Here is a 22,452-nt window from a genome sequence, read left to right as displayed (position 1 = left end):
CCCAATCCACCAGCCACTAACAATGCAGGCATAAACATCATCGATGTCCAGGGCACTCCCACCCCTGTCCCTCTACCTCTCCTGAAGCCATTTCACCTATGCTATATGCTGACTACACCCCTGATGCCACACTGCCAACCTTGCTACATATGTCACTCTCTTAGTGGCATTATTTCATACTTTTGCAGTGCTCTAGCCCAGACCTGCCAGCCACTGTCCTAAATCTCAGAGTGCCCGATGTGTGCATTTTGCACTGTCAAATGTAGCCTCTAAGTTGTCAGCCACTCCACGTAGTGACCTGGCAGTGCCACACTGTTCCTGCATCTACCATCCCGCACTGCCAACATTACCCAGCACCTGCTTGCTGCATGTGCAGCTCCTGAAATAGGCTGCTCTTCATTCATTTTCCTTTCACCTCCTTGCTCTAGTAGACCTGGCTCAGCACCCCACAACCCACGCACCACCAGATGATATATCACTCATGCACTCACTAGCTCCTCCCTGTCATGCAGTGCCCCTGCACTACTGAATGCCAACTACCTGCCTAACTCATGCCTGTCGTCCTGAAGTCAGTTGGCAGCCCTGAGCCTCACCATTGGTAAAACACACCTTTCTGCTAGGACCAGCCTCCATCACTGCCACTTTGTTCCTCCTCCATGTACCATTCTTGTGGGAGTAGGAACTGTGTGATGGCCCTCCACCGCACATTGGTCTAAGCAACCCAGCCTCATTCCGTTTGTGCCTAACTCACTAGTGCCATCTGCTAATGCAGCACCTCTGCCTACCTCAACCCAAAGCTCTCAGTTCTGTTGTGTAACTGGACAACCGTCTACTATGGTGGTGGCTATGGGGACCAAGACTATAGCTCCACAACTAGCTAGACTTCTATTGGCCTAACCTCACTCTGAGTTCTCATCTTCCCATCAAGGTGACAACATCCGAGTTCGATCCCACACGCACAACATGATGGACATGCCATGTGGCTGTGCCCTTCATATCTGAGGTGCTCATTGCCAAATACTGAAAATCATCCGTGCCATGCAGTCTCTACCCATGCAATGCAGGTTGGTATGTAATGCAGTGCATCACACTACAAGACATTCCCTCCAGCTGGCAAGTGCATGTGGCTATGCAGGTACTAACCAAGATTTAACATCCCACCCATCATGGGTGGTACACTCATATCAAAAAATTGTGTTCCATTTCCTTGAATCTTGCCATGACCATTTCTTCCATGAGAGACATTACCAGTTCCATGCCTTGTATCAGCAAAAATCATCTCTGTGCTAGTGAATATTCAGCAACCAGTTACTGACTTTGTTCTGTGTCCCACACTCAAGTGGAACATGAGTAGAGCATTTATTTTCCTGGCAAATTGTCACTAAGGATGCTATTATTACTCTACCTCATGGTGCTGCTCTTTTATTTCATTTTATTTTCTCAGCAAGTGACTTTTGCTAAGAAATATTAATTTCCGATACCATTTCAGTGCTCCCTACAGTAACTGAGTTAGCTGAATAAACCTGTTGTTTGTCTTAAACCTATTGTGAATATAACTCACTGTGCTAGTGCTCAACATGCTAGTTCTCACATCCACGATCTAAGTTTTTTTTGTGATTATTTAAGTACATTCCTACATGCTCTTTTGCGAAACAATGTTGTATTACTTCCACCTGTTGTGCAATTAGTTGTCAATCTATTACATCCTACAGTTCTTCAATGTGGGACATGTTTTAGTGATTGTTTGCCCAGTGGAGTTGGCAGTTGTATTCATGAGCATATCTGTCACAAGGAAGGTATGTAAGGGATTTGTTTTGCTGGAAGAGAATACATTTTATATATGATGCTAGAGCAGACTGTGTAATGTTCTGATGCATCCTAGACTGTTCAGTTTTCCTTCAACAAACCCCAGAAGTGTAGAGTTATTATAGACTATCGTTCCCCAGCTTATGTTACTCACAATTAACCCATCACTGCCTATTACACCTTAGTCTGTCTTTTCGATACCACACTTACAAATAACCATTACAAATTCAAAGGCAGAATCTACTCATCATCATCATCATATTCTTCTTCTACTACTACTACAGTTTCCAGCCCCTGGTTGGGTTTGTTTGTAACATAAGCCTCTCCATCTTGTCCTGTCCTCCCACCACCAATCTCTCTCTCCATTCTTCTTTCAATTGTGGAAAACCTTGTGGAAACCCTTACACTGTAAGACCTGGAGGAGCACTCAAGACATCACTTCCACAAATTATCAAACTTCTTGACAATGTACTCCTGCCTTGGAGCACCACTGCCCATCATCACCAATTCCACCCACAGAGAACCCCCTTATCAACCCTTCGTAGCAGCCAGACCCTGCATGTTGACCTTGTCAGTTTGCCACATCCTCCAAAACTCCCTTCCAGCATTCCATGAAATAGAGAATTCAGACAAACCCGAAACATTGTTGTTAACATTTCCACCAATCTCACAGAAGATTCAACCCTATAGAAAAGCCTCACCTATAGGCCTGCACACATTTTTAACCACATTGGGCTTGTCAAAGGACTACTTTCCTTCTCTCAATCACTAAAGTTGAAACGCCCATTTCTGCAAATCCCTCCAACCAGTCAATCTAATATCAGCATTTAACCTTGCCTCTCCCAGTTAGTACCACCATCCAATTGTCACGCCGATCTCATTGTCACCTAACCACCCCCTATTCACCTTCCAGGAATTCTTTGCCTCCAGATAGGCCTCACTGTACTACCCCAGGTCTCTCTGTAAGAATACTAACTTCTTATTAGAAGAAAGGACAGCCATTTACAGCCTCAAAACAGATCCTGATGTAATCATCCTCCCTGCAGAAAAAGGCTCCACCACTGTCATGATGAATCACAGTGATTACCATGGAGAACACTTCTGCCAACTGTCTGAGTCCTTTACCTATGTGGTCATCCATAGTAATCCCATTCCAGAAATCCACCATAATAACCAAATAACCTCTAATCCTGAGTGAAAGCCTTTGGCTCATTCCAGAATCTCTCCCCTGAGTCTATCTGCTTTCTCACCCACAACGATCCCCCCCCTGCCCCCCCCCCCCCTCACACACCAATCTTTTACATGCTTCCCATAGTCCACAGACCTAACAGTCCTGGATGCCTCAATGTAGTCAGTTACTGTGCTCTTGCTGAGAGGATTTCCACTCTTGTTAACCAGCACCTCCTACCAACTCCCCAAAGCTTAGCTTCTTTCATCAAAGATACTGCCAACTTCCTTCATTAACCCTCAATCATCCCCACACCATTACTACCTGGATCCCTACTGATCACTGTTGATGCCACCACCTTGTACACCAACACTGCTCATGCCCTATTTCTCCTGCTGTCCATCTGACTCCAAACCCAGAGCCACAGTCCTCATACATCTTACCAACTATATTTGCATGCACAGCTACTACTCCTTTGGGGGGAGGTTTGTAAACAAATCTGCAGCACAGCCATTGGCATCTGCTTGGCACCTTCCTATGCTAACCTATTTATGGATCATCTAGAGAGAACCTTCCTAGCCTCCTGAAATTCCAAACCCCTTGTCTGGTCCAGGTTCGTTGATGATATCTTCATGGTCTGAACTTGGGGTTGAAGGCACACTACCCTCATTCCTCCACATCCTTAGCACCTTCTCTCCCATCCACATCACGTGGTCCTCCTCAAACCTACGTGTCACTTTACTGGTTGTTGACCTCAAGCTTTCTGACAGCTCTATCTACATGTCTATCCATATTAAACCTACTAAGCACCAACAGTACCTAGATTTTTGATTTGACAGCTATCACCCCTTCCACAACAAAAACTCACTCTCATACAGCCTGGCCATCTGCACATGGGGTATCTGCAGTGATGAGATTTCCCTTGCCCAGTGGCTAAAGGTCTCACATCAAACACAAATTTCTCGTGCCATATCCTCATTTATACCTAATCCTCCCACCATCCCCAAGAATCAGCTAGGAAGGAGTACCCCACCCCCCCTCCTCAGCACCCAGTATGACTCTGTACTGGAACAACTGAACCATATCATCCTCAAGGGTTTTGATTATCTATGACCATGCCGGGAAATGAGGGCATCCTACCCCAGATCCTTTCCACTCCTTCCAAAGTAATACTAGTAGACTTCTCTTGGCCAGGAATGCTTGTTTTGACTGTACTAATCTGCTTTTTATGTCTTCCTTGCTCTGTCCATCATGGTTTATTTTGCTGCCTAGGTAACTTCTTTACCTTCATCTGCTTCACGATTGCCAACCCTTCGGTTATGTTTCTCGCTGTTGTCGGTTCTTCTACTTCTCGTTACTTTCACCTTTTTTTCAGTTTACTCTCAATTCGTATTCTGTCTGTTCATTCCATTCAGCAAATTGTGTAATTCTCCTCCACTTTCACTGAGGATAGTAACGTCATCAGCGAACTATACCATTGATATCCTTTCCCCTTGAATTTTAATTCCACTTTTGAACCTTTCTTTTATTTGTGCCATTGCTTCTTTGATGTACAGATTAAACTGTAGTGACAAGATTACATCCATATCTTACACCCTTTTAAATCTGAAGACTTCATTCTAAGTCTTCCAATCTTATTGTTCCCTCTTGGCTGTTGTACACATTATACATCTTTCCCTACAGCCTGCCCCAATTTGTCTCAGAATTTTTAACATATTGCACCATTTTGCATTGTGGAATGCTTTTTCCAAGTCGATAAATCCTATGAAGAGGTCTTGATTTTTCTTTTGTCTTCCATTATCAACTGCAATGTCAGAATTGCCTCTCTGGTGCCTTTACCTTTCCTAAAACCAAACTGATTGTCATCTAACACATCCTCAATTTTCTTTCCCATTCTTCTGTATGTTATTCTTGTCAGCAACTTGGACTCATGAGCTGTTACGCTAGCTGTATGATGATTCTCACTTCTTGTTGACTCTTGCAATGTTTGGAATTGTGCGGATGATGTTTTTCCGGAAGTCAGATGGTATATTGCCAGAGTCATACACTCTACACACCAAGGTGAATGGTTGTTTTGTTGCCACTACCCCCAGTGATTTTAGACATTCTGATGGGGTGTTATCTGCCCAGTCTGCCTTATTCGATATTAAGTCTTCCAAAGCTCTTTTAATTCTGATTCTCTTCTATCTCAACTCCTGTTTTTTCTTCTATCACATCATCAGACAAGTTTTCTCCCTCATAGAGGCCTTCAATATACTCTTTCCACCTACCTGCTCTCTTCTCTTCATTTAACAGTGGAATTCCTATTGCACTCTTAATGGTACAACCCTTGCTTTTAAATTCATCATAGCTTGTTTTGACTTTTCTATATGCTGGGTCAGTCCTTCTGACAACCATTTCTTTTTCAATTTCTTCACATTTTTCATGCAGCCATTTTGCCTTAGCTTCCCTGTACTTCCTATTTATTTCATTCCTAAGTGACATGTATTTTGAAATTCCTGAATTTCCCTGAACATTTTTGTACTTCCTTCTTTCGTTGGTCAACTGAGTATTTCTCCTGTTACCCCTGGTTTCTTCACAGTTACCTTCTTTGTACCTATGTTTTTGTTTTCACCTTCTGTGATTGCCCTTTTTAGAGAAGCCCAGTCCTCTTCAACTGAGCTGTCTACTGAACTATTCCTTATCACAGTATTTGTGGCCTCAGAGAACTTCAAGAATATCACTTCATTCCTGAGTACTTATATATCCCATTTCTTTGTGCACTGATTCTTCCTAATTAGTCTCTTAAACTTCAGTCTACTCTTCATCACCATTAAATTATGATCTGAGTATACATCTGCTCCTGAATATGCATTACAATCCAGTATCTTATTTCAGAATCCCTGCCTGACCATGATGTAATGTAACCGAAGTCTTCCCATATCTTCTGGCCTTTTCCATGTGTGCCTCCTCTTCTTGTGATTCTTGAACAGAATATTTGCTCTTACTAGCTGAAATATGCTGCATAACTCAGTCTTTCTCCTCTTTCATTGCTATCAGCAAGCTGATATTTTCCCATATTCCTTTGTTCTACTGCTTCTCCTACAACCACATTCCAATCCTCCATAACTATTAGATTTCCATCTTCCTTTACATACTGAATGACGTATTGAATGTCTTCATACACATTCTCTATCTCATTATCTTCAGCTTGTGATGTCAGCATGTGTATCTGAACTATCATTGCCATGCTGTTGATTCTGATGAGAACAACCCTATCACTGAACTGTTCACCATAACTCACTCTATTTCCTACATTCCTGATTATAATGAATCCTATTCCCAATATCCCATTTTCTGCTCCTAATGATATTACTCTACACTCATCTGACCAGAAATCATTGTCTTCTTTCCATTTCACTTCACTGACCCCACTATATCAAGATCAAGCCTTATCATTTTCCTTTTCAGATTTCATAGCTTTTCTACCTTGTTCAAACTTGTGACATTCCATACCCTGACTTGTAGAATATTATCCTTCCATTTGTTACTCAATGTTTTTCTCATGGGTACCTCCCCATTGTCAGTCCCCTCCTGGAGATCTGAATGGAGATATAATCATGACACTTTTTCAATTACAGGCCACTTGTCTTGTGGATTCACATTGTGTGTCTTTAATGCAGTGGTTTCCATTGCCTTCAGCATCCTCATGTTTTTGATCACTGCTGATTCTCCCACCTTTAAGGGCACAGAGCAAGAGAATGCCCCAGACCTCTGTTCTCTCCTACACCAAGTGTCATATCGCTGTGGAGGATCCAGGTGAAGACCCTGTCACAGGCTTACCCTATCCCACCAGAGGCACAGCCACAGGTGAAAGTAGCCATATCATACAAGTTGCATCTGAAAAGTTTGCTGAATAGTCCCAGATGTTAGTTACAATGATGTGCCCATGCATAAGCACTGAGAAACATGTCAACAAGTGCTCTATCATGTAAATCACCAAAGTGATGCTGTGATGTATATTGCAGCAAAGCTAACAGTTTGTGTGAAGACTTGTGTAATTCAAAATGGAGTGCAAAATGCAGCAAAGTCTTAACTGAAGTTTTGCTTCAAATTAGGGAATACAGTGAGGGAGACTCATGGAATGTTAGTCTAAGTTATGGTGTTGAAGCACTGAGTAAAAAGTGTGCTTCAGTAGTTTAAACAGTTTAGAGAAGAAAAGGTGTCAAGGGTGAGCTGCGTTTGAGTCGACCATCAACAAGCACAATCCCAGACAACATCACTGAATGTGACAGATGCTTGCAGATGATCAGCAGCTTTCTGTGAAAATGATAATAAAAGGTGTTGAAGATAAGCCAAAACAGCGTAAGAATTATTATTCATAAACATTTGAATATGTGCCTGATTTGTACCACAAACATTGATAGATGAGGAAGAGCAAACTCAAATGGAAACATCTAGGACTGATCTGGGAAAACATCATTCCTCATCCTCCAATTGATGACAGTGCAAGATCTTGTGGCCAACTCTGGTGATACCAAATCAGCTGCATTTGTACAATGTGGGCCAGATGCTGACAGACTTATCCATCCCATTTCAAAGACCACAGTAGCTGACATCACTTCCATGCTCCAAGAGCTCAGTGCTTGGAGGCAACAGTGACCATGTGTGCGTGAGTTGTATATGTATGTGTGTTTGTACATGTGATGAAGGATTTCATTCAATAACTGTTGAACTGTCTATTTTTAAATGTCCCTATCTTCTGCTCAACACCTCTTCTATGTGATGAATAGTATTCAATCGAATTCTTATTCTTATTCCATCCCAGAATTTGAAAAGAAAGAATGAGATGTACTGGCACTGAGTAAATGAAACATTCACATACAACTCCAGATTTCTGATGATAATGCCACTGAGTACAATATTATAACATTTTGGTAGTTGCCAACCTTCCCATGTTGACTTTTCCCTGTTCTGCATGCCTGCTAACATGTCTGTTTAAACATTTATTCACTGCAGGAATGTATAATCAGTTTATCAGTCCTTCACTTCCCACAATTATTACACCAGTTTCACTCCCAAGAAGATTATCATGCCACCTCTGTAACTCTATTATAGCCAGTCCTTCTGCAAAGTCAAGTGACTGTATGTCTTCTCTTCAAAACTACCCTGGTCTGAAATGCATCAAGCAAAACTCTCCATCGAAGCTATAATTTCTTTTGGCCATTTCATTAGATTGAGTCCATTCTACCAGCTGTTTGCATACATCATACAAAATAAGATTTCTGATTTCCTGGTAATTTCGTTATTTCCTACACTCCTCCTCAACCTACTTTCCAATATATGGCTTATATCCTTGTGTGTATGTTGTAAAAGTTGTTCTGCACATGAATAAAGGAAAAATAAATATTGTTCTATTCCAACAATATTAGGAAAAGGAAAAATTTCTACTCACTGTAAAGATGACATATTGAATTGAAAACATGCACAATGAAAACACTGTTACACATTATGGCTTTTGGCCAAAGACCTCTTCAGCAAAGAGAGCACACACACAAAACATACACACATCACACAAACAAGCACACCTCATGCACACAAAACCACTTACTACCAACAGCTCCACCCAGAATATACAAAGGGCATTCAAAAAGTTTTTCACAGTCTATAATTTTTGTATTTTTTGCAGGAGGAGAATGAAATTTTTTGTGAACATACTTGGAACATTTAGCTATAAGTTGTTATATACAAGTATTTTCTTTTATTTACAGGTGAGCCATAATGGACTGTGAAGTAGACGTCAGGTTGCGACAACGGTCGGTGATGGAGTTCCTCTTCAAGACCAGCGATGACTCTGCCACATCGATTAACAGGACGTTGCTCCCTATTTACGGGGAGGACACAGTGAATCACAGCAATATCCAGTGGTGGTTGAAGAGTTTTAAAGAAGATGATTTCTCTGTACTGGACAATCCATGATGGGGCAGACCATTGACAGCATGACAGATGTGTGATGACACGACAGCTTGTTGAAATGACACATTTGTCATTGGGTAATGTGGTATCACTGGTACAGTCACTAGGGTACAGAAAAATCTGTGCACATTGGGTGCCTAGATTATTGAAAAGAGAAATGAAAACGATGAGGAAGAATGTGTGCGAGGGTCTCAGAGAGACCTTTACTGAAGAGTGAAAATGGTGTTTTGATGGCATCATTACCCAGGATGCAATACGGTTGTTTTTGTCCAAACCTGAGAGCAAACCCCAATCCATGGAGTGGCATCTTCCAGGTTCCGCTCTGAAGAAGAAACCAAGACTTTCACAAACAGCAGGCCAAAAGGTGAGGGCCTCCTTCTTCTGGGATCAGTGTTGTGTCATTTTCATTGGCATTTTGGAACCTGGCTCCACAATTAATCGGGACCGTTACTGTTTGTCATTGGACAAGCTGCAATGTGCCATGAAGACCCACAGGCCACAGCTTCAGTGTCAGCTGAACAGGCTACACCATGACAATGCCAAACCCCATACAGTCCTTATGGCACAGGAGAAAATCAGGAAAATGGCTTGGACAATTGTTCCTCATCCTCCCTTCAGTCCAGACTTGACTCCAACTGATTTTTACCTCTTTGGTCATCCGAAGGCGCACTTGCACGTTAAAACATTTACAGTGAATAAGACATTATTTCCTGTGTCAAACAATGGTGTAAAAGTCAATCCCTAGAATTTTACCGAAGTGCATTTACATCATGGAAAGAACTTTGGGCCAGATGTGTCACAGCTGATGGAGGCTACATTGACTAGGCTCAATGTATAGCTAAATGTTCCAAGTATGTTCACAAAAAATTCTCCTCCTGCAAAAAATAAAAAAAATTAGAGATGATTGTGCAAAACTTTTTGAACACCCTTTGTAACTATCGCATGAATAACAATCTGGAATGGGGCAAGGAAGGGGAAGGGGTAGCAGGGAAGAGGTGGGGACAAAAAGAGCACTGTCTGGCAGGGCATGCAGGGACTAGATGGCAGCCTGACAAGAACTGCAGGTGCAGCTGGAGTGGGGCAGAGAAGGGGGAGGGGGAGGGGTAGCAGGGAAGGGGTGGGGGCAGAAAAGAGCACTATTTGGCAGGGCATGCAGGGACTAGATGGCAGCCTGACAAAAATTATAGTTGCAGCACCGGGAGGTGGGGTGTTTGACAGAAACAGGGAGCAGAAAAGGAGAGAATCAGGGAAGGGGTAAGGACAGGTGAGTGCATTTACCGAGGGTGGCAAACAGTGAGGGTGTAAGGATGTGAAAAGGGAGGATGTGGTGGGACAGAGGGACAGAAACCATTCAGTGGAGGGAGTTGGGATAGTAGAACACTGTAGGTTGAGACCAGGATAATTTCAGGAGTGGAGCATGTGTTGTACGGGTAATTCTGATTTGTGCAGTTCAGAAAAGCTGGTGGTGGATGGGAGGATACAGATGGCCCAGGTTGTGAAGCAGCCTTTGAAATAAAAAATGTTATGTTTAGCTGCATGTTGAGCCACAGATTGGTCTATTTTGCTCTTGGCCACAGTTTGGTGGTGGATGTTCCAACTTGATACCTGGTTTGTTGTTTTTGTTGTTGTCATCAGTCCTGAGACTGGTTTGATGCAGCTCTCCTTGCTACTGTATCCTGTGCAAGCTTCTTCGTCTCCCAGTACTTACTGCAACCTACATCCTTCTGAATCTGCTTAGTGTATTCATCTCTTGGTCTCCCTCTATGATTTTTACCCTCCACACTGCCCTCCAATGCTAAATTTGTGATCCCTTGATGCCTCAGAACATGTCCTGCCAACCAGTCCCTTCTTCTTGTCAAGTTGTGCCACAAACTCCTCTTCTCCCCAATTCTATTCAATACCTCCTCATTAGTTATGTGATCTACCCATCTAATCTTCAGCATTCTTCTGTAGCACCACATTTCAAAAGCTTCTATTCTCTTCTTGTCCAAACTATTTATCGTCCATGTTTCACTTCCATACATGGCTACACTCCATAAAAATACTTTCAGAAACGACATCCTGACACTTAAATCTATAGTCGAAGTTAACAAATCTCTCTTCTTCAGAAACGCTTACCTTGCCATTGCCAGTCTACATTTCATATCCTCTCTACTTCGACCATCATCAGTTATTTTACTCCCCAAATAGCAAAACTCCTTTACTACTTTATGTGTCTCATTTCCTAATCTAATTCCCTCAGCATCACCTGACTTAATTTGACTAGATTCCATTATCCTCGTTTTGCTTTTGTTTATGTTCATCTTATATCCTCCTTTTCAAGACACTGTCCATTCCGCTCAAATGCTCTTCCAAGTCCTTTGCTGTCTCTGATAGAAATACGTCATTGGCAAACCTCAAAGTTTTTATTTCTTCTCCATGGATTTTAATACCTAATCCAAATTTTTCTATTGTTTCCTTTACTGCTTGCTCAATATACAGATTGAATAACATCAGGGAGAGGCTACAACCCTGTCTCACTCCCTTCCCAACCACTGCTTCCCTTTTCATGCCCCTCCACTCTTATAACTGCCATCCGGTTTCTATACAAATTGTAAATAGCCTTTTGCTCCCAGTATTTTACCCCTGCCACCTTTAGAATTTGAAAGAGAGGATTCCAGTCAACATTGTCAAAAGCTTTCTGTAAGTCTACAAATGCTAGAAATGTAGGTTTGCTTTCCTTAATCTATTTTCTAAGATAAGTCGTAGGATCAGTATTGCCTCATGTGTTCCAATATTTATACGGAATCCAAGCTGATCTTCACCGAGGTCGGCTTCTACCAGTTTTTCCATTCGTCTGTAAAGAATTCATGTTAGTGTTTTGCGGCTGTGACTTATTAAACTGATAGTTCAGTAATTTTCACATCTGTCAACACCTGCTTTCTTTGGTATTGGAATTATTACATTCTTCTTGAAGTCTGACGGTATTTCGGCTTGTCTCATACATCTTGCTCACTAGATGGTAGAGCTTTCTCAGGACTGGCTCTCCCAAGGCCGTCAGTAGTTCTAATGGAATGTTGTCTACTCCCGGGGCCTTGTTTCTACTCATGTCTTTCAGTGCTCTGTCAAACTCTTCACGCAGTATCGTATCTCCCATTTCATCTTCATCTACATCCTCTTCCATTTCCATAATATTGTCCTCAAGTACATCGCCCTTGTATAGACCCTCTATATACTGCTTCCACCTTTCTGCTTTCCCTTCTTTGCTAAGAACTGGGTTTCCATCAAAGCTCTTGATATTCATGCAAGTGGTTCTCCTTTCTCCAAAGGTCTCTTTAATTTTCCTGTAGGCAGTATCTATCTTACCCCTAGTGAGATAAGCCTCTACATCCTTACATTTGTCCTCTAGCCATACCTGCTTAGCCATTTTGTACTTCCTGTCGATCTCATTTTTGGGACGATTGTATTCCTTTTTGCCTGCTTCATTTATTGCGTTTTTATATTTTCTCCTTTCATCAATTACATTCAATATTTCTTCTGTTACCCAAGGATTTCTACTAGCCCTCATCTTTTTACCTACTTGATTCTCTGCTGCCTTCACTACTTCATCCCTCAAAGCTACCCATTCTTCTTCTACTGTATTTCTTCCCCCCCAGTCCTGTCAATTGTTCCCTTATGCTCTCACTGAAACTCTGTACAACCTCTGGTTTAGTCAGTTTATCCAGGTCCCATCTCCTTAAATTCCCACCTTTTTGCAGTTTCTACAGTTCATAGCCAATAGATTGTGGCCAGAGTCCACATCTGTCCCCGGAAATGTCTTACAATTTAAAACCTGGTTCCTAAATCTCTGTCTTACCATTATATAATCTATCTGATACCTTCTAGTATCTCCAGGATTCTTCCATGTATACAACCTTCTTTTATGATTCTTGAACCAAGTGTTGGCTATGATTAAGTTATGCTCTGTGCAAAATTCTACCAGGCGGCTTCCTCTTTCATTTCTCTCCCCCAATCCATATTCACCCACTATGTTTCCTTCTCTCCCTTTTCCTACTCTCGAATTCCAGTCACCCATGACTATTAAATTTTCGTCCGCCTTCAATACCTGAATATTTGAGACCTGGTTTGTAGTCCCACAACATCGGTGCTTTCACAGGTGTCCTGGCCCCCAATTTACCTTTTCCTTTTTCCAGTCATTTGCATTTGTTGATGCCAAATTGATACGTTACTGATTTCAGAGCCAAATGGCTCAAAGTCATTTGGCTCTGAATTTAATAACACATAATGTTGACATCAATCCATACAGCTGAGTGGAAAAAGGAAAAGAAAAAGAGGGGAATATAAAAACATTAATTTTCCCTCCATTAATGGTAAAGCAGCTTTAACAGAGTGGTCACAATGATAAGACCCATATCACACAGGAATACACAGAAGAAGGGTGCAGTATATTGCCAGGAGGTTGAGAGCATTAGCTGTTTGGAGAACAGTTGGTAAGGCAATGGAGACATTGCTTGATGCTTATCAGATCAGGGTAATATTGAAAGAGAAGAGGTAAATTCATTTGATTTTTAATAGTACTGACCATAATGGAGTTACTCTTCTGTCTTCCATCACAATGGAAATCACAAGATCGTTCTGTGCGTACTCTTTACAGCTACCTACTCCAGTCCCATCACTAGTTGAATCTGCTCCATCAAAGGGCATCACATTTGAGATGATCCTTGGAGCTGCAACAATTGTCACTGATTACTTATTCACCCTCTTCTCCTCATATCATAATTATCACAATTTTCAAATTATGATTTTTCTTTTAATTTTACATAATTTCTTTCCTTAGCTGCTGTTTCTCTACAATTTCATTTTACTTTCATTCTTTCTGTTGCTCCACATTTCCATATAATTTGTGCTTCTGTTGTTCACTGCCCTTGTCTTTTCTCTAACTTTATTCACCGCCCTTCCTGCTGCTTTGAACTTTTAAGGTTTTTAATCTCATTTGTTGCTAATTTCATTTTCCACTCATCCTATCCTGTTTTTTTTTTTTTTTTTTCCTTTTAGACTGTGTCATAGACAAATCCTCATCTCCCATTACTCTCATTCTCTCCAAATTTTTCTCTTTTGTAACATGTAGGCATCTTTGATTCAGAAAGCTTGTGTTTCTTATTATTCTCAGTTCTGCTTACTGCTGCTGCATGATGGTAAATATAATACCTTTTCTGTATAAGTTTCATTATAATTCCATTATATAGTTTAATCTTCTCACATACACTTTAATTCATTATTTTTATTTCAGTCTTGTCCTCTGTGAACTCAGGAAACTTGCATTTTCTTAAGTTCTTACTTTATAATGAGCCATTCTGAAGTTGTTACATCAATTGTGTGTACTAATTTCCATTATTAATATTCATATCTTTGACTTTCTGCATACAATATAGATTACACAAGGTACTTATATGTCATTTTTTATTAGTGTTTTCAACATCAAAACAATAAAAGCCTTGAAAGGACAGATTGTCTGTATCTATGTTTAAAACTGATATGCCAATCTTGATTAAACATGTACACAATGTAATGAGATGAGTCAGGAAGCTAATACAATAAATCATTAATAAATTTTGCTATGCTCTTCCCTTTTTTTGTTTGCATCTATCAGAAAAAGAGTTTTCAGCATAGTACAACAGAGCATTCTTCTACATATCATACTGGTCCAAGAAAATGTGAACAGTAAAATGACTAGTACAATTTAATGAAATTTTCATAATTTCCCTCACCTGTAAGTCATTGCAGTCACCGGGCATTACCGTACAACCACATTTGCAGGAGACATGTTCTTCTATTTGCACGTACCCACAAGTTACATAACCAGTGTTTCGTTCGTTACGTCTTACCTGGAAGTTCCACAATAAAATATTATGAAAACAATTTTAATTTATTAAATATGATGGAACCATGGCTTCTCTCTCTCTCTCTCTCTCTCTCTCTCTCTCTCTCTCTGTGTGTGTGTGTGTGTGTGTGTGTGTGTGTGTGTGTGTGTGTGTGTTGTTGTTTCTTTTCTTGTTTATATGTCTAATATATTTTAAATTAATAAATAAAAATTCCAAAAGACTTTCATTCTCCCATCCTCTCTGTCCCTCTTTAAAATACAAAACACTACATTTTTTCACATGACCAAGGTTATGTAGGCTCCATATACAGGATGAATCATGTAAAATGTAACACCCCTTTCATTTCATGAATGGTTCAAGATATCGAAACAAGGTTTTCGGCAAATGATAGTACGCAAAGGGGCATTTACCTTGGAATGTGATAAGAAGCCCTAACTTCTGTGTCAAGTGAGGTATTGAAGCAAGTGTGATATTTTAAATAGAATGATATACTATACTTAATGACATTGAAAGCTCTTGAAAAGACAAGTACAGTGATAATCCTTGTTAATGTAGAGGCTGAAACTCTTCACAAAAGAATCCAAGAAAAATTCTCAAATTTAAAGGTAAGTCAGCTGGAATTGTGTTGTAAATATGCTCATGCCAATCCACATTGTAGTACCCAGCCTTTTGACTATTTACTTGTCTGCACTGCAGAACTAGCAGAAACTGTCATCTATCAGCAGGTCATTTCTGTTTCAACATTCCTTGCATGCAGCCATCTACACCAATGAGAAAAAGTTAGACATGCAGGTTTTATACAGGAAATGGTGGCACAAGATGTATTTACAAGGAACGTGGAATCAACCACAGGAGTATCATTCACAACTTGCATCAACATCAATTCCATTTGTAGCATCAGTCACCATATCAGGCACTCCTCAGGATGTAATTTCAAAAGTTGCATAGAATTTTGCTGGTTTGCTCTGCACCAGTTGCAAAATGACGCTATGTTTTTACAACGTGTGCTCTTTACTGATGAAACAACTTTTACAAACCATGGTAATGTACAACAACAAAATGACCATAAAGTGTAAACCTATGGTTGGGCCTCATAGGAAATTCCATTTTCAGGCCTTTCTTCATCTCAGGAATGTTAACTGGAAATATGTATAAACACTTTCTTACAGACATTCCATCTGTTCTTCTACAAGATAACCACTGGATAAGCAGTGGTGTATATGGTTCCAACATGATGGCTGCTCAGCTCACTCTTCCCAAGCTGCAATGCAAATACTAAATGTAAAGATTCCTGACCATTGGATAGGATGGAATGGCTGACCAGGTCTGTTGACTTGACACCTCTCAATTTCTTTTTATGGAGAGCAACTATGCCATATGATATATGCCATCAAATCACCACAGCATGAAATTCCATGTCATTCATTTTACTTTCATATGTTCATCTATCTCTCAAACAGTGATTGTAAATGTGCATTGCAGTTGATAATAAACAGTTTGAGAACATATTTAAAAAAAGTATAAAATTGCCTTTCATTAAGAAAAGTATTTATTTTGTGGATGACATGTCATCAGTCATTCTGAGTAAACTGTTTATTTAAATTGTATCCAATCTAGTTACAATTTCAAGTAGTATTTACACACCCATTTGTCCAACAGCAGGTGGTTTACTTCAGGAAGTATTCAGGTGTTTCCAGGAAAAGACAGGTCAAGTATTTTTTCCTGAATCTAAATAAGTTATCACAGCAGTTTATTTTTTCCCTGGATTAGGGCTGTTTATCATGAGGAAGCATGAATGAATGATATTTCTGTTTTAGCTTTGACAAGTAAGCAGAAACGGGGAGGGTTTAAATGGAAAACTGCCTGATGAAACACTAGTTGTCTCCACAAAAACCTGGAGACACAAGCACAATTGAAATACTTTTCTCAAGTCCCAGCTGAGGCATAAGAAGCTATCATTTGCTGTAGTTCCATACACAAAAATCATAGATGACCCTGTAACCGTGTCACACAAGAAATGAGGTTTCATCTTAGTAGCCTAGATTTGTCTTGCTGCATTTAACTACAGTGCCTCACATGAGAGCTCTTTTGGCAGTCTTTAAACTGCAGGAGCTGACTCCTTTCCAGTTTTAGTACATTTCTCAGATACTTTTGTTAAGAGTTTCAATCTCAACATTAACAAACATTGTATCGCTGTGCTAATCTTTTTAAGCATTTAAGAATGCTGTTAAAGAGAGTATACCATTTTATTTAAAAAATCATACTTGCTTCAATATGTTGATCACCACAGGAGTTAAAACACTTTATTACATAACAAAGTACATGCCCCTTACATACTATCATTTGCTAAAACCCTCATTTCTATACCTGGAACTATTCACTAAATAAAAGGGGATTTACATAAAGTTCAAAGTTTTCGGAAAATGGTAGAACTTTGATTGCACCAAGAAGGGCCCATTGCAGTTATGATTGCTCAGATACAATAAACAGTTATCACCAACATTGTGCTGGCTGGACACATAACGCTCGGATTGCAGTTTTGCAGGTGGCCTGACATGGAGATTATATCAGTTGGTGTGAGTTGTGGGAGAAAGAGGTGAGAAGCAGGAGGATGGATCAAGGATGGTAGGTAGTGGCTTAGAGGGAGGCAACAGATGTGCAGAACTGGAATGAAGGAAGGGCCGGTGGCAGGTGCCAGGGCTAGGTATGTGAGACATGGGCGTTGGAGTCTGTCAGGTGGGGTGCACAATGAAGTTAGCATGGACTGGGAGGAGGTGGTATGATAGAGGTAGGGGAAACTGTTGGGCAGGCGGTATGGGGACAGTATGTTAGCAGAGATAGAGACCAGGAGAATTACAGGAGTGAAGGATGTGTTGCAAGGATAACTCCCATAATCCTCCTGGTCCCAATCACCACCAGTCTACTGGCCAACAACCTTTGCCAAACAGTTTTCTGTTCAGAACATTTTTAGAACACTGTCCTTGGGAAAACACAGTGGTTGATAAAATTATATAAAAATTATTCCAATAACACAGTCTAGATACATTTACGACTTGCTGATGAGTTTTGGTCTCCTATAAGCCCATTACCAGACCTTTCTTTTTTAATCTCGTAACAAGAGTGTTACATTTTATAAGTTGTCAAAGAATGAATACAATCATAAAAGTAAAATAACCTAAAATAAATCATTGTATACCCTTGGTGACAACAGGAACCAGTTCTACAGAGCAGGCTACTCTGAAGAGACGTGTTTGGGCACAACAAATAGACTCTCACAATTATAGTTTTTGGCCATTAAGGCCTTCGTCAACAATAGACAAGACATATGCATGCACTCGCGCACGCCCACGCCCACACACACACACACACACACACACACACACACACTCTCTCTCTCTCTCTCTCTCTCTCTCTCTCTCTCTCTCTCTCTCTCTCTCTCTCATGCAAACACAACTCACACACACGACTGCAGTCTCAGGCAACTCAGGCAACTGAAACCACACTGCGAGCTGCAGCAACACTATGATGGGAGTGGCGACTGTGTGGGGGTAAGGAGGAGGCTGGAGGGGGGAGGGATAGTATGGTGGGGGTGGTGGACAGCAAAGTGCTGCAGTTAGACTGAGGGCAGAGGAGAGGGGGTGGGGGGGGGGGGGGGGGGAGGGGAAGAAGTGTAAAAGGAGAGAAATAAAAAGACTGGGTGTGGTGGTGGAATGACGGCTGTTTAGTGCTAGATTGGGAACAGGGAAGGGACTGGATAGGTGAGGACAGTGACTAATGAAGGTTGAGGCCAGGAGGGCTACGGGAATGTAAGATGTATTGCTGGGAAAGTTCCCACCTGCGCGGCTGAGAAAGGCTGGTGCTGGTGGGACGGATCCAAATGGCACAGGCAGTCATTGATATGAAGGATATCATGTTTGGCAGCGTGTTCAGCAACAGAGTGGTCCACTTTTTTCTTGGCTACAGTTTGTCAGAGCCATTCCTGCGGACAGACAGCTAGTTGGTTGTCATGCCTACATAGAATGCAGCACAGTGGTTGCAGCTTAGCTTGTAGACCACCGGCTTTTGATGGGATAGATGATGTTAGTGGCCAGACTGGAATAGGTGGTAGTGGGAGGATGTATGGGACAGGTCTTGCATCTTGGTCTATTACAGGGGTATGAGCCATGAGGTAAGTGATTGGGAGCAGGGGTTGTGTAAGGATGGACATGTATATTGTGTAGGTTTGGTGGACAGGGGAATACTAGTGTGGGAGGGGTGGGAAGGATAGTGGGCAGGACATTTCTCATTTCAGGGCATGACGAGAGGTAATCAGAACCCTGCCAGAGAATGTAATTCAGTTGCTCCAGTCCTGGGTGGTCCTGAGTTACGAGGGGAGTGCTCCTCTGTGGCCAGATGGTGGGACTTTGGGAGGTGGTGGGAGACTGGAAAGATAAGGCACAGGAGATTTTATACAATGTTGGGAGGATAGTTACAGTCCGTGTCTGCCCCGATAGATGAGTGGTCAGCGTGACTGATAGCCATCCTATGGGCTCGGGTTCGATTCCTGGCTGGGTCGGAGATTTTCTCTGCTCAGGAACTGGGTGTTGTGTTGTCTTCATCATCATTTCATCCCTGGCAAGCAGGTCACCCAATGTGGCGTTGAATGTAATGAGAACTGCACCAAGGCGCCGGACCTGCCCCACAATGGGCCTTCCAGCAAATGACGCCAAACGCTCATTTTCATTACAGTCAGTGAAGGCTTCAGTGAGACTCTCGGTATATTTCAAGAGGGGCTGCTCATCACTGCAGATGCAACAACCATGGGTGGCTAGGTTGTACAGAAGTGACTTCTTGGTATGGAATGGCTGGCTGCTGTCAAAGTGGAAGTATTGTTGGTGGTTAGTAGGTTCGGTATGGACAACCAGCAATGCATCCACAGCTGCCACACTTCCCTACTTCCCCCCCCCCCCCCCCTCCCCCAATTCTCTGTCCACCATCCCCACCATACTATCCCTCCCCCTCCCTGCCCCAGCCTCCTCCTTTCCCCCAACCCATCGCCACTCCCATCATACACTGGTGCTACTGCTCGCAGTGTGGTTTCAGTTGCCTGAAACAGTCATGTGTGTGAGTTGCCTTTGCGTGCGTGTGTGTGTGTGTGTGTGTGTGTGTGTGTGTGTGTGTGTGTGTGTGTATGTATGTATGTATGTCTCTTGTTGACAAAGCCCATTGGCCAAAAGCTTTCAAGTGTGAAAATCTTTTAGTTGTGCCCATCTGCGACTCAGCATCTTTGCTATATGGTGAGTAGCAACTTTCCTTCTCAGAATTTTGTTACATTCCATTCTGGATTTTCCATTGTTTGAATACATAGTTTGTGAAGCATTCACACAAACATATTTCCCACCCCACAAGGATGTGCATTTGCAGTGCCCTACACTTCATGTCCTTCTTGTGATATATACTGAAGCTGCACTGTTCGTCTTTGGCACGCCAGTGTAAAAAGGGACAAGAAGTCAGCTAAGTTGCAAAATCTGTGCAAGTCAACCATTTATGTACTTATAGTTATGTATATAAGATGACTCCTGGTGTTTTCTTTGTCTTTGAGCTAAATCACATGCATCACACAAATTCATTTTGAAAACTTATGTTCAAAAACTTTACGTACAACTTATGCATGTTTTTTCATCTTGACTTTATCAAAACTCATGTGGGTGTCATTATATACTGTGTCATATTTGTCAGTTGTAAACATTACCTATGCTTTTCAGGGATGTGATATATTGTGTAGTATTATAACATCGATTGTAAACTTTAACTGTGATTTTCACAAACCTTGACCACAATATCCTCATTCACAACTAACAGTTCTCAAATTTCAATACCAGAGAAGGAAAGTTGGTACTCACCATATAGCAGAGACGCAGAGTAATGATAGGCACAACAAAAAGGTTCACACAATTATAGCTTTTTGGCCATTAAGGCCATTGTCAGCAGTAGACACACATATACACACACACACACACACAGACACACACACACACACACACACAAACACACACACACACACACACACACACACACACACACACACACACCCGCACAAACACACACTCACGCAAATGCAACTTGCACACACATCTGCAGTCTCAGAGAGCTGAAACCTGCAGATTCCAACACACCCAGACAACATTGTGAAAACCATCAATGTTACCCTGTTTGAGCTTTTGAAGTACCTATATATGCCATACAGCTTGAATAATGTGGCCCACACATAGCAGTGATTCATTGATGGACACCTCTCTGCCTCCCCCACTGCTACATGTATTTAGACATTTTGATCTACTCCAGTACCCTCTAAGACCACTCAGTTCATTTAGAGCAGGTCTTAGACACCTTCTGTAAAGGAGAGACTATCATTAATGAGGCTAAATCCCAACTTGAACAATTTAAGGTCACGTTTCTGGGCCGCATCTTGAATGGGGGTGGCATCTGCTCCATGGCAGAACATATAGGTACAGTCCAGAATCTTCGTCTACTGGAAACATATCATGACTTATGTCATTTCCTTGGTACACTAAGCTTTTACTACCACATCTTACCACAAATGGCTGCTTCACATGCATTGCTGACAAACACACAAGCCAAAAAGGACAAACACAGCAAGAGGAAGGTCACATGGCTAGCAAGCATGAAAGAAACATTCCTGACCTCCAAAGAATCACTAGTCAGTGCTATCACATTAGGCCATTCCACCTCAGATATGTGACTCACCCTTACAACAGACACTGGCAAATTGTCAATGATGTACTGCAGCCACTAGATTCATCTACAAGAATCTTACATTTCCCCTGTCTAAATGGTCTGCGTTCAATCAAGAGCTGCTTGTGATCTACACTGCCATTAAACATTTTTGAGAGGACATAGAAGGGCACAACATAACAGTTTACACTGACCATAAGCCATTTGTGACCCAATTTAAAATCAGCCTCAAGACATCAGCCCCTGCCTTTTCCACCACCTAGACCTTGTTTTGCAGTACACTACTGACATCCGCCACATTGAAGGGGCAGATTCCCTTTTGCAGATCAGTGCAATTTTGTTACAGTATAACTGTGAACTTATGGCCACAGAGCACGCCAACAACCCTTGCATAGTGAACTCTTAACAGATATGACAGCCAATCTTTGAATAAAATGCTGAATCTTACCCAGTACAGAGCCAACATTGCTGTGTGACATGTCCCAAAACAGAGTATGCCCCCATAGTGCCACTCAGTATCTGTCGGGGAATGTTCAACAGACTACAAAACTTGAGCCACCCAGAAATCAGAACATCATAATACCACCATCATGATGGGTTACAGTGACATGGGGTTAAGCAAGACTGCAGGCACTGGGCACAGTGTTGCCTACCTTGTCAATGAAGCAAAACCTGCTGATATGCCCAGCTACAGCCAAGACACTTTCTGATACCCAAAGCATTTTTCAAACATGTACGTGTCGACATTGCAGGATATCTTCCTCAATCTGAAGGCATCTGTTACCAGCTTTCAGCCATTGATAGATCCCTGAGATGCGGTCAAGGCAGTACCCATCCATGATATACAGTAGAAACAACAGAGCACCCATTTATAGAGTCATGGATCATGCATTTTGTAATCTCAGAATGGGTCACCACAGACCAGGC

At 41.6% G+C, this 22,452-nt stretch overlaps 1 protein-coding gene across 1 annotated transcript in view; it reads right to left on the bottom strand.

Moving 5' to 3' along the window:
• LOC124607111 (vascular endothelial growth factor A-A-like) overlaps window positions 1-22,452 on the bottom strand; it is a 68,898-nt gene that overhangs the window by 5,605 nt on the left and 40,841 nt on the right. The window contains exon 5 of the mRNA XM_047139308.1: window positions 14,677-14,793. Coding sequence (XP_046995264.1) covers window positions 14,677-14,793 — 117 coding nt within the window. The remainder of the gene's footprint in view (window positions 1-14,676; window positions 14,794-22,452) is intronic.

This window comes from Schistocerca americana, chromosome 3 (genome assembly GCF_021461395.2).
Source record: "Schistocerca americana isolate TAMUIC-IGC-003095 chromosome 3, iqSchAmer2.1, whole genome shotgun sequence".
NCBI classification, from domain to species: Eukaryota; Metazoa; Arthropoda; class Insecta; order Orthoptera; family Acrididae; genus Schistocerca; species Schistocerca americana.
Note: the sequence above shows the minus strand (reverse complement) of the source record. Positions and strands in the feature narration are given on the sequence as shown.